The 12,388-nt window shown below is 34.5% G+C and overlaps 2 protein-coding genes across 3 annotated transcripts; both read left to right on the top strand.

Annotated features, from left to right (window-relative positions):
* Positions 1-309: 309 nt before the first annotated feature.
* Positions 310-2,307, top strand: LOC112520322 (receptor-like protein kinase FERONIA). The gene is made up of 2 exons (XM_025128666.1): positions 310-1,372; positions 1,932-2,307. The coding sequence occupies exons 1-2, from the start codon at positions 322-324 to the stop codon at positions 2,228-2,230; spliced, it is 1,350 nt and encodes a 449-aa protein (XP_024984434.1). The 5' UTR covers positions 310-321; the 3' UTR covers positions 2,231-2,307.
* Positions 2,308-2,401: 94 nt separating this feature from the next.
* On the top strand, positions 2,402-5,653 carry LOC112520487. 2 transcript variants are annotated; one of them, XM_025128917.1, is made up of 6 exons: positions 2,402-2,518; positions 2,601-2,731; positions 3,058-3,094; positions 3,220-3,308; positions 5,050-5,152; positions 5,305-5,653. In XM_025128917.1, exons 2-6 carry the CDS (start codon positions 2,663-2,665, stop codon positions 5,586-5,588), a joined length of 582 nt encoding a protein of 193 aa, XP_024984685.1. In that variant the 5' UTR covers positions 2,402-2,518; positions 2,601-2,662; the 3' UTR covers positions 5,589-5,653. The 2 variants fall into 2 exon arrangements, with proteins under 2 accessions (XP_024984685.1, XP_024984684.1); XM_025128916.1 differs by having other exon boundaries at positions 2,402-2,522.
* The last annotated feature ends 6,735 nt before the right edge of the window (positions 5,654-12,388 follow it).

Here is a 12,388-nt window from a genome sequence, read left to right as displayed (position 1 = left end):
ACTTTATCACCTTAGATCGTCTTGAAATGGGGGTTAAGGGGTCATGCCCCCTTGCGGGATCCTAGAGGCAGCACCCCTAGCGGGGTTCCACGGAGCCAATTAATAACGAAATTGAAACCACAAGGAAGATCCTTGTAATTATTTTGTTTTGGGACCTGATCCATAATTCCTATATAACCACAGGGACTAAATTTGTAATTTGCTCTTGATTAAACAACGCAGTAATCATCTTCTGCAGTTCCTACTTCTGTTTTTCATTTGCTTTTAAGAGGCAAAGACTTATATGTTGTGCAGGACATATCTCGATAACTTGCCAAGATTATGTYTTCTACTACTGGTGAGGCYRRCAAATTCTCATCATTAACTTCAAYACATGTATGCTATCATTTTTCTCTTGATGAGATTCACTCTGCAACCAATAATTTTGATGATGAAGTGGTCATCGGAAGGGGAGGTTYTGGAAAGGTGTACAAGGGCTCTATTTGTATAGGAGAAACTAGTCATGTTGTGGCCTTCAAACGATTGGATTCTATGTCCGACCAAGGGGCACTTGAGTTTAGAACCGAAATTGAGATGCTTTCTAAGTTGCGCCACTGTCACTTGGTGTCTCTGATTGGTTTTTGTGATGATAACAAGGAGATGATCCTTGTCTATGAGTATATGCCCAATGGAACTTTAGACCATCATCTACACAAAGCTGATACTCCTTTAAATTGGGTGCAAAGACTAAAGATAGCCTTAGGTGCTGCGCGTGGATTGGACTATCTTCACACTGGTGTTGGCACCCAACATGGAGTCATACATCGTGATATTAAAAGCTCAAACATTCTTTTGGATGAGAACTGGGCAGCTATGATTTCGGATTTTGGGTTGTCCAAGGTAGGCCCAACTAATCAATCATTTTCAGATTTTGATATTAGTGTCAGTGTCAAAGGCACATTCGGGTATCTGGATCCGGAGTATTTCTATACCAGAAGGGTGACAAGGAAAACAGATGTGTTTGCATTTGGGGTGGTATTATTTGAATTGCTATCAGGAAGGTGTGCAGTGGACGCACGTTACGGAGAAGAGCAATGTAGTTTAGTAAGGTGGGCTCAAAAATGTGTGAAGGATCGAAAACTATATCAATTGGTTGATTATAATATCAGGGGAACAATTTTTGCCAAATGCTTAACACGATATGCTCAAATTGCATACCGTTGTGTGCATAGTGTTCTGAAAGAACGCCCTTCCATGACTGAGGTTGTGGCCTCACTTCAGCTTTTGCTGGAACTACAAGTGAAACATGACAATTCAGCTAAATCATCAGGCAAAGTGCGGTTCACTTGGAAGATTCATAAGTATCTTGTTCCCACTGCTAAACAAAACTCTGGTATGCTCAAACTTTTCATCAGTCTTGTATTTGCATATATTTGTGTTAATTATCAGACAAAACTATCAAGCACTCATATAACTGAACTGATTGCATGATANATTATCAGACAAAACTATCAAGCACTCATATAACTGAACTGATTGCATGATACCTGGATGCATGTTTAACTTGTGCATCCATCGTTTTGATTTTTAAAAAAAATTTAAAATACATTTGTTTTACTTATTTTCATCAACATTTTAGGCTTCCAAGTGATCGACTATTGAGAGTTCACATGTTAAATTATGTGTTCGCAAGAGGTTTTTCCAGTTTGGGGAAGTCAAATAACGTCATAGATTCTTTGTCTATATTCCTCTGCTCACAAGTTAAACAATGATGCATAGTCATGAAACTACTTCCATGGACATATATATTTGATTTTTTAAAAGAGAATGCAAGAGATGTCCATCAAGTGTCTCGTGTGGGCAGATATGTGAGCAATGTTTTTTCACTTGCCATCTTTTGAGTAAAATTTCTAACTTTGTTATCTTTTGTCCTATTTTCTCTATTTTCTAAGATCAAAGTGGCAGTACTAGTTCTCAAAAGAGCCTTGAGAACCACATGAATCTTCCCTCTTCAATTAACAAGGATGAAAGCAATCAGGGTGAAACAATGAAAGTGGCTACATATCTAAAGAAGTTCACGTATGTTGAATTGGAATGTGCTACGAGGAGCTTTGGAATTGATGCAGTCTTGGTCTACGACGATGTTTCAGATGTATTCGAAGGTTCGGATGAAGCTGGATTGCCCATTGCAGTTCAGAGATTTCGTAACGACAACCATGAAAGTTTTAAAAAAGTTGAGTACAATAAATAGTATATTTTACCCTATCTATTGTGGCTTATTAGCATGAAAATGTGGATTGACTCTTCAAAGCTGTATGGAAAGACAACTCATACATATAATACTGTTAAATACATCTCTTTCATGGAAATCAGCAGAGTTATAAAACATGATCACTTTTGAATGCAGTTGGATTTAGATGTCTTAATAGAACTGAATCATCCCAACCTTGTTAAGCTCATAGGATGCTGCGTTAAATTCGACCAAGTCTTCCTTGTTTATGAACTCATGGCTTACGAAAACTTCTTGGATTGCCTGCGAGTGGGTAATTAATTAACAAAATTAACAACTCTATACATAAATCAGTTCAACCCGAGAATTTGATTTTCATCGGTTGTTGTAGGATCTCTAAGGAGGCTTCCATTGGTTACGAGGGTGAAAATAGCAGTAGGAATTGCTCGAGGGATGGTTTTCTTGAAAAAGAAACAACGTGAAATCCTTGACAACATGTATCCGGGAAGACTAGTCAGTGAGGTACAATCTGATCAGCTTGATATTTTGCCATGTTATTAAGAATTCATAATCTAGTATGATTAATTTGTTTCACTTTTCACTGAACCCATATACAAAGAACTATAATGTTAACGTATTGTCTTATATTAGCGTGGATGCAATTCTTTTTGGACATTGTTGAACTAAATCTTCATATTTACGAGTATGTCTCAACAGCTTGAGCAAATCTAAGTGGGTGATTCCCTGCGATTCAAAAACAACATTATATGAGTTGTATGCTATTTTCATGTTACATTTTTGACACCCCTTGTTGGTTTTACCTACTTGCACATAATATTAATTTGCAGGGTTTTAAAGACTATGCTGGAGCTAGTGACTCTAAGCGTAAGTTACTTCATCCTCTTCCCCATACCTTCATACAAATTATCCATCCCTATCATTGTGATATATAATTTGGTTTGTTATTATATGTGCAATTACAAACATCTAAACAAAGATCACTCTCTCAGGGTCCTCAAAACCACAGACTGATGACCTGAGGATAGAAACAATCAGTGAGTATCAGCTTCACAGATCTAAGATAATGTTGGATGCAAAGGTATATCTGAGCTTTTTCATTATATATACATTGTGTTGGTTTTTTGGGTACTAAACTAAGGACTAGAATCGATACGAAAAATATACTACTTATAACTTTCAAGACGAGTAAACTCTTAATTTTTAAAGCAATTTCGCCCCACTGTATGTGCTTTTCCAGGGGCGGAGACAGCATATAAAGTCGGGGGGGGGGGTAGGGACCCCACTCAAAAAGTTAAAAAACATTATCTGGGCTAAAATTTATTTTTTACATAACTTACCTTCACTCCCTCCCGTAGAATTTTCCATGGGACTCGGTCTATAAAATTCTTGGATCCACCACTATGCTTTGGGTTCTTGGCAAATCGATTGTCAAGATACAATGAAGCAGCCTTTTGCTGCTTTGCATATCAATTATCAATAATGCACGGTTGTTGATAATCCCGGATGAATTAGTGAGTTAATTATCAATGATTTGAAGAAGCCTATAAATGTATGAGAGAAAAGAGAGTATTTTTATGTATATTGACAGCAAAAAGGATGTTGTATATTTAGTGACAGTTAAAACTCTCAAAGAAAATTGGTGACTCTTCAAACGTCACATTAGCGATATCTGTCAAATTGTCACCATAAACTGACATATAAAAGGGTCGCCTTTTTTCCTTTTGCAACATCCGTGCAAACTGTCACTAAAGGTGACTGTTGAAAGGGTTTTTTTTTTCCTCTGGCGACATCTTCCCAAACTGTCACGGTCATGGGCGACTTTTCAAATGGTTGTTTTTTCTTTGCTACATCCACTACAATATAATTGATTTTATAGGATGACTAGAATGTCTAAGCTTCCTAATTGAATAATTTATAGAAGTTAGATTTATAGGACCAAACTATAAAATATCCAATCTAAAAGCGTTTCAATAGGTTTATAGGACGCTTTTAGACGTTTTAACAATCTTTTTAGGACACTTTTAAAATAAAGTATCATATATGCTATTTTATAGGAAATTTTTGAGAAGTATCACATAAGCCCATCTTTTTATATAATGTCTTTCCAAATAGTGTCATATAAAATAGTTAATATGACACTTTATTTAAAAGTGTCCTAAAAAGATTGTTAAAACACCTTAAAGCATCCTACAATTCTATTGTAATACTTTTAGATATGACGCTTTTTGGTTTGGTCATATAAACTTAAATCGTATAATGTATCTTCATACGACGCTTCTAGGTTTTAGGCGTCATAAAAATCAATTTTGTTGTAGTGAACCGATGAAACTGTCACTTATATACCCACTCCAGGTTTCATTTTGGTCCTAAGTGGAACAAAAGAAAAACTTACTAAACTAAACAAAAGTCCCAACCACATTGAAGATTCATAACTTGAGTATGATTCATCATTTCCACTTTCCAGTGAACCCCATATAAAAAAATATGGACGATAATATATTGTCTCATTTGTGTCTTTTAGCTGATAAAAAAGTCACTGTATGTAATGATTTACAAAGCCTTTACCCTTCCTCTAAACTGTCTTCAAGGATATATGCGTTTTCTTCTTTGATTACCAAGTTGTTGTCTGTCTTTTGAAGTTCATATGTCATTTAAACAGTCTATGTTAACAACAGGTATCTAGCGTAAAACCGCTCGCCCTCATAAAATTTGAAAATACAGTAGCTAGAATAGCATATTTCACTAGTAATATATTTTTGTATTACTGTTTTGATACGTCTTGTTGGCTTTACCTCAATGCACGAAATATACAATTGCAGGATTTTACGGCAAAGCTTTCAAATTTCAAGACTACTTATGATTTTGCACCTTATATGCACAAACACATTAAACTCGTTCAAGGAGAATATTATCCTGGGTGCGGTAAGTTACTTCAACCCATCTTTCATACCTCCTCCGATCCCCCCCCCCTTCCCACCAAGAAAAAATGAATTTCCCATTCCCATTTCCATCCGAATGGTAGTTTTTCTTGTGGTCATGCAACTGCATACTTCTAAATAAGGATCCTTTTTCAGAGCCCAGTCCCATTGAATTAGAAGACGATGTCTCTGGCTTTACAGTGGTATTCGTGGAGGTGCTAATAGGGACAAAAATCTCTGATTATATAGATTTGTGGAGTATTGATGATTATTTGATAAAACAAGGAAAAAAGTCCTTGCGTCTTATTGCAGAATTATGTTTTGAAATMTGCAATGAGGTGGATTCAGAATCAAGGATACTCACAATCTTGGAGGAGTATGAGGAGCATATTAAAGGAATAGACCAAGATTTTTTTTATATGTATAACAGATTAACCTGAGAAAAATAGTTATGTTTTCTAATTTCAAGTACAGTGTTCTAATACAAAATAGCAAAATTTAGAGATGAAACTTTGTCATGGTTGAATATAAGTCACTATATATAGCATATATATATATATATTAAGTGTCGAAAAGATATGTATATTTGTAGAGAAAATGTGTACTTCGGCTATATTTGATAAACTGGTGGGTGACTCAAAAATAGCTATTAGCTGAAAAGGTAGCCGTTGTCGTTGAAAAACCAGCTAAAAAGAAAGCTACATAACAAATAAAATGACATAAAAGAACATTTTAATCTCTAACTTGATAGTTATTACTTGCGTTTTTGCTTGGRTTTTAGAAGTCATATATATCATGCCACTTTGCCTCTTTATTTGATTAGTTAATATGATAAGGATATAAAAAAAAATTGAAAAAAAAAAGAAGTAGATTAAAACTCCTAAAGTATAGGAATTGGATAAAAACGTAACTAATTTCCAATACCATCTGGGTTTATTTCTTACTTTTTCATTTAAACTCCCTAAAAGCTTTAATGTTTATGGTTTCAACCCAAAAAGTCTTATGGTTTCACTCTAAAAAAAATTATGGCTTCACACTTATATACCTTAAAAAATTTGTACTTAATCCTACAGTTTTATCCGGCAACCATACCCCAAAGAGTAGGTCCATGCATGTAGTGTCGTGATAATTTTCATGTGATTTGCTTAACAACCGTTGGGTCTATCCATTAAGTTCAGGGGCAACTGTGCTTCTATGTTGCCAAGGTCTCCCAACTCTTTGGAGGACGAGATAAACGATCCCGCGATCAACTGTGCGGCTAGCTAGTCCCCTACATGCGGCTAATGCTTCCTAATTACTCTAGTTTCTTTTTTAATTAATTTGCTTAATTCTTAATTAGATTGAGATTATCATTATTAATTAGTTTCTTTTTAATTATTATGTAAAAGATTTCCTAGTTGGTTTAAGATTAGTTTAGGTTTGATTTTATTTCCATTGTTATATACGGGCTAGTTTAGCTTATAAACAGGGTTTATTGTTCTCTCTTTCGAATCAGTTTATCATTGATTAATAAAATTTTCTTAAGAGTTTAATCTCTAGTTTTATAAGAGTTTTCTCTTATATTCCGAATTCTACAATTGTAGAGTCACTATCCTTTTGGATTTTGACGCTTTTCGATACCTTTTGCACTTCCGATACTTTTTTGCACTTCCTACTGTGTCAGTTGGTATCAGAGCATGATTTCTCTTGTCCCTTTTTAGCAACCCGCTACCAAAGCAGATATGACAGAGATGACTACAACTGTTACCACCATAACTCTGACTAATATGATAGCGGCTGTCAAAAACTACCTCAACAACATCTACGACAACCATCGGTCATCAATTTAGGGTTTTACACAGTGACAACCACAACTACCATATTATCCATTCAGTTTATTTTCAATAAAAAAAGTCCATTCGTGAGAAGACACTAGAATTTTCCTCACAAGGTCGAAGGTAAAACCCTCTTCGTCGTGATCGAGCCACAACAAGAAGTCTTTTAGGATACCCAAGTGTCCAGACCAGATTTCGGATCGGCAATCAGAGGAACTGCAAAGAGAACCAGTTGAGAATGTTCCCACAAGTGAAATCAGGGGTGCATGGTATGACAAGGGTGACCCTGGAGGCACTCTTAATAAGTTGTCACCTGAGAGCTTGATTCAAATTAAACCACTTCGATAAAAGTTCGAAGGGGTGCTTCCAACGATACTTTCAGTGAGTCACTACCCCTATAAAATAGCTGACAACAAATTGATTTTATGGTGTGTACAAACCTCCTAAAGTTACATCCCAAAGGTACGGGCCTCAAGGAATTATATGAAACTATGTTTCAAGTGAACTCAAGTTTGAGTTCTTTCTTGTAACACCCTAAAATTTGGAAAAAAAATGACTAATTTAAATTTTTTATTAATACAACAAATAAAGGGGTAAATCCCTTTTTTATTAATCAATACTTGAATTACCTCGAATATTAAATCTAAAAAAGTCACCAACATAAGATAGACAAATCCTTACATAAAGACTAAGCTAAAGATATGTGTTATTATAACCTAATAACTGTCGCTCTCTCCAAATGCAAAAGACATCAACAATAACTAAATCCTTCTTGTACAACTATCTAGCACTCATCTTATCACGGTGTCTCTAGTACCATTTCCCAATGGACCCGATGCACATGCCGACAAAGAAAAAAAAATATTAGGCTTGACGTCTATTGAGCTCAAATAGTTTTCATCATAATCATAAAACAGTAATTTGAAAACATAAGTCTTAAGTTGAAACATCAAAACAAAAGGGTTTCATGTACTTTGAAAATTAGTATTATAATACACTTCAGAATATTGATATCATAATGTATACTTTCTCAAAAGTCACCTTTAAAAGTAACCAAATGATTACTTTCTCAAAAGTCACCAATCACAAAGGCATATGGTGCAATTCATGTGGCAAATTAAAGTCTGCTTAAATTGAAGCTTACCAAACGCTGAATTAGGAAATGAACACTGAATTGATGTGGTTAGAATAAGGGGTCATTTACCAAAACGCTTACCGGGTGTCACTTACCTTAGGGATGAGCATGGAAAGGACCCAAATTCACTTACAAATTACTAATATACATGGCATAAAAACACACTGAAATATATGTGTTACGACAAGAATCATCAATGTTAACTGTCATCTAGCTACAAGTTAAACTAGTAACTGAGATCTATCTAGGGAAACCAATAGATATATATATATATATATATATCTTAGGCTCTTGGTGTGATCAGTTTCTTTGTCTGAAGTAGAATGGAATTAAAGATATCCAACCATAATATTTTGAGAATTTCTCTTCCAGTTAAGTATAAAATAGTTAGAGAAGTTAAAAAGAGGAATCAGAATAAGTGTTTGACTTCTTTGTCTTTCTAAAAATGTGGTAATCTCCATCAATTGTATACATAGAGCAACATGAAAATGTCTTTAGGGGCAAAAAATGCAAGCTTGAGCATTCATCGTTTTTGTTATACTGACCTGCAGTCAAGTGTTGTGTGTATATTGTGCTTAAACTGTAATTAATAGCTTTTGAAGGTATGTGTATTTCATGAACACCATAACTCAAGTGTTCATTGAAACTCACCATTTCCCTGATGAAAAAGACATCAACGATAACTAAATCCTTCTTGTCAACTATCTAGCACTCATCTTATCACAGTGTCTCTAGTACCATTTCCCAATGGACCCGATGCACATGCCGACAAAGAAAAAAAAATTAGGCTTGACGTCTATTGAGCTGAAGCAGTTTTCATCATAATCATAAAACAGTAAAATCGAAAGACTACTAATTTAAATTGTAAGTTCGTAAATGGAATGTCTTTATTGTAAAAGCGACATCTCTATGAAACTCACCATTTTCCTGATGAAAACTCATTAACCAAAACACCCATTTAAATGCAACCAAAATCGGATACTCACACAATCAAGAATAAAGACATAAGACTTAAAATGGAAGACATAACTTTAATCAAGTCACTTTGTGTAATTAGATCATGTTTACCTTTGAAAGGGTGTAAGACATCATAAGATGGCGAGGGAGACCCGATTTGCCATTGATCGTGACAAAACACATAAGTAAGTCACAATTATAAGCATCACGTATGGATAAACAAACATTGGCATACCTTATCCGCGTTTTTAGTCAAATTGGTTAACAAGCTCAACTCTATCTGAGTCTTTTGCTTGGGGAGTCACTAAGTTCAACTCTATCTAAGTCTTTACCTTGGGATCTCCCAAATCCAAATTCATCTTATTCACTAGAAATTATAGTCAATATGGACTACACAATCATCAAGTTCAACTCTATCCAAGTCTTTACCTTGACACCCCCACTACGAATCACAAGGTCATCGAGTTCAACTCTATCCAAGTCTTTACCTTGAGTCCTCCGCTGATTCAAGTATTTAGCTACAATACAAGAAATAGTACCCATTCCAACAGACTCCTACGTCTATGGATCCATTGCATTACATTCTAAAATTACACAACACAAATGAATGACTAGCGCACCCAAAATGTGTAATATCAAATAAATATGCAATAACCGCATATAATTCCAAACACCCAACATAGAGAAAATTAAATCGGACAAATGTCCCCAAGACTCATTTAAGTCAAAACCTAGTCAAATGCTCAACAAATTCATTGACTATAAAATAAAAGTCATCAAAAGGAAAACATATTTACCCAAAGATTATACAAACACATGCTCCAATTGCATGATTAACTCAAAGACCTGTAATTGGTTGAGACAAACCATTTTCCAAATGAAATCATATACTTATTTTTCCATAATGCCTCATAACATGAAAACATGCATTTTCCAAACGGTTTATAAAACCAAATACAACAAAATGCATTTATATTCAAATAATTTTCATTGGTATGATAAATCATCTAAAGAACACATTCTTGATATATATATATATATATATATATATATGAATGTCCAAAAACCTAAAGATAAGCATTTTACAAGATTTATTAATTCAATTTAAATATGCAAAGCTTCTCAAATACTCAACAAATTTGATAAACATCAAATAAAACTCGTTAATACCTCAAAAATACACATTTTGGCATTTACATAGTTTTCACAAAGCAACTTGAACTCACCTTGCTAGGTTAGGTTAAACCTAGTTTCCAAACCCATCTCTAGTTCCAAAATGATGAATACTTGAGATCCACAAGCAAACATCCTCAAGAAATCTTCTCAAAGCCATAAACCAAGGCAAAAGATACCAAACATTATCCCACTATTTCAATTTCACCAAAAACCCCAAATTTAGATCCCAAAATACTAAAAATGCTTACCTCTTCCAAATATTTAGATGAACAAACATGATTCTTCAGTCTCCAACTCTTTCCTTCCATTTGCTCCAATAGCTCATAACAATCAAACCATCATGAAGAAGAATGGAAATGGAAAAGAAAACCCTAAAAATCAGCTTAAACCCGATCTAGGCGTGCGAGGCCACCTTTGGGGCGACTTAGGTCAGACCAAAAGTCGCCCGACCCCTTTCCAGGTCGCCCGGTCGGCGCCCGACCGTCCCTGGTCGTTCCTCAAACGTTTATTTTATTGTTCCTCGACCGTTTTACGATCGTTTTCTCGGGCGTTCTTCCGACCGTTTTGAGAAAATTTCGGGTGTTACATTTAAGGTGAGTGTGACTGATGTAGGAAGGTTTTATGACAAAATCAATGAACGAAATAGTTACGGTCAAACCAATACAAAAGGAGAACCATAGCCTCCCGCAATCTCTTTCATGATTGGTTGAAGTCCTTTCTCCTACCACCTTAAAGATTCCCCAATGCTAATACTCATTTGCTTCATCCCAATTTCAAAATTCACAACCCCTATATTAGGTTCAATCCACCAAGAAACAAAACAAAGTGCATCAAAAGTAGCATCAAATCTATCTCTTTTCTTGATTTTCTGAACATGGTAAAATAGTAATTACCGATTTTTATAAAAATGGTATAACATCAAGTTCTTTTTTCTTGTTTTTTGGTGCAAAGATCCCAAAGAAGTATCATCATGGTAGCAAGTAGTGGTGAATGTTATTCCTTCAAAAATCATGTGGTCTTGAAGGAACAAATCTTGAATCATAAAAGATACACACCTTTAGATGTCGATTATGCAAAACTTACCTGAGATGGAGCGATGGGGATGAAAAGAAAAAAGGGATGAAAGCCACCTGAGATCGAACGATGGAGATGAATCCTAACAATATAATTATACATGGAAGAGGGATTTGAACCACAAATCTATCAGAAGCTTGAATTGTTCGTCTGGGAACATGAATCTACGAAACGTCGCCTTGGGGACGTAGGATATGAGCGACCTGTCATGGAAAAATATACCTTGGTTTAGCAAGTTGTACACCAAGCTTGTAAGGTTGTAGTTAAGAGATTTAAGATTTTGTGCATTAATAAGCGGTACTTTATACAACATGAGTTGTTTTAAAATTTTCTCAAATATGCTTTATAAAGTAGTATATTTATATTTATAAAGTAGTACATATATATATATAAATATATATATATATATATATAAATGATTGTGTTATTTCAAGAAAAAAGTGATTATATAATGTCAAATAATATAAATTAGTTAATCAACTATGATTAGATGGAATACAAACGATAAAATGTAGTGGCGGAATCCCATAGGGGCCTTTGGGGGCCATTGCCACCCTGCTTTTTGACTCAGTTACCACATATGAAGTATTTAGAACACATATAGTAAGCAGCTCACTTAGTAATTACCTTGTGGTTATCTCCAACAACTATGTTAAAATGGAGAAAGGAGGCATTTTACAATTTTTATTGCTCCAACGGTTATGCTATCTTATATGCTAAAATAGAGAAAAGAGTAAAGAGATTGGGAAAATCTCTATATTTAGAGAAATCTCTAGAACTCTATAGAGGAAGAGAATATAATATTTTAATTATATCCAACCAATTAAAGCTATTGACGTAAAATGTGTTGGAGATAAATTTTTTTTTTAGTAAATGTATTGAATATTTTATTAATATAATTTATGTTATATATAATTGCTAAAATAAAGTAGCTGTTGGAGTTGAATGGAATTATTTCTAAATATTTTGTCTTTTCATACTTTATTATAGAAAAACTATGGCGTAACTGTTGAAGATGTTCTTAAGAAAATCTCTTTCCTCTTATTTTTCCTATTTTGTCATTTTTTTCTTCCCATAAGGCCAT

This window comes from Cynara cardunculus (assembly GCF_001531365.2).
Source record: "Cynara cardunculus var. scolymus isolate 2C chromosome LG 10, CcrdV1, whole genome shotgun sequence".
In the NCBI taxonomy this organism is placed as follows: domain Eukaryota; kingdom Viridiplantae; phylum Streptophyta; class Magnoliopsida; order Asterales; family Asteraceae; genus Cynara; species Cynara cardunculus.
Note: the sequence above shows the minus strand (reverse complement) of the source record. Positions and strands in the feature narration are given on the sequence as shown.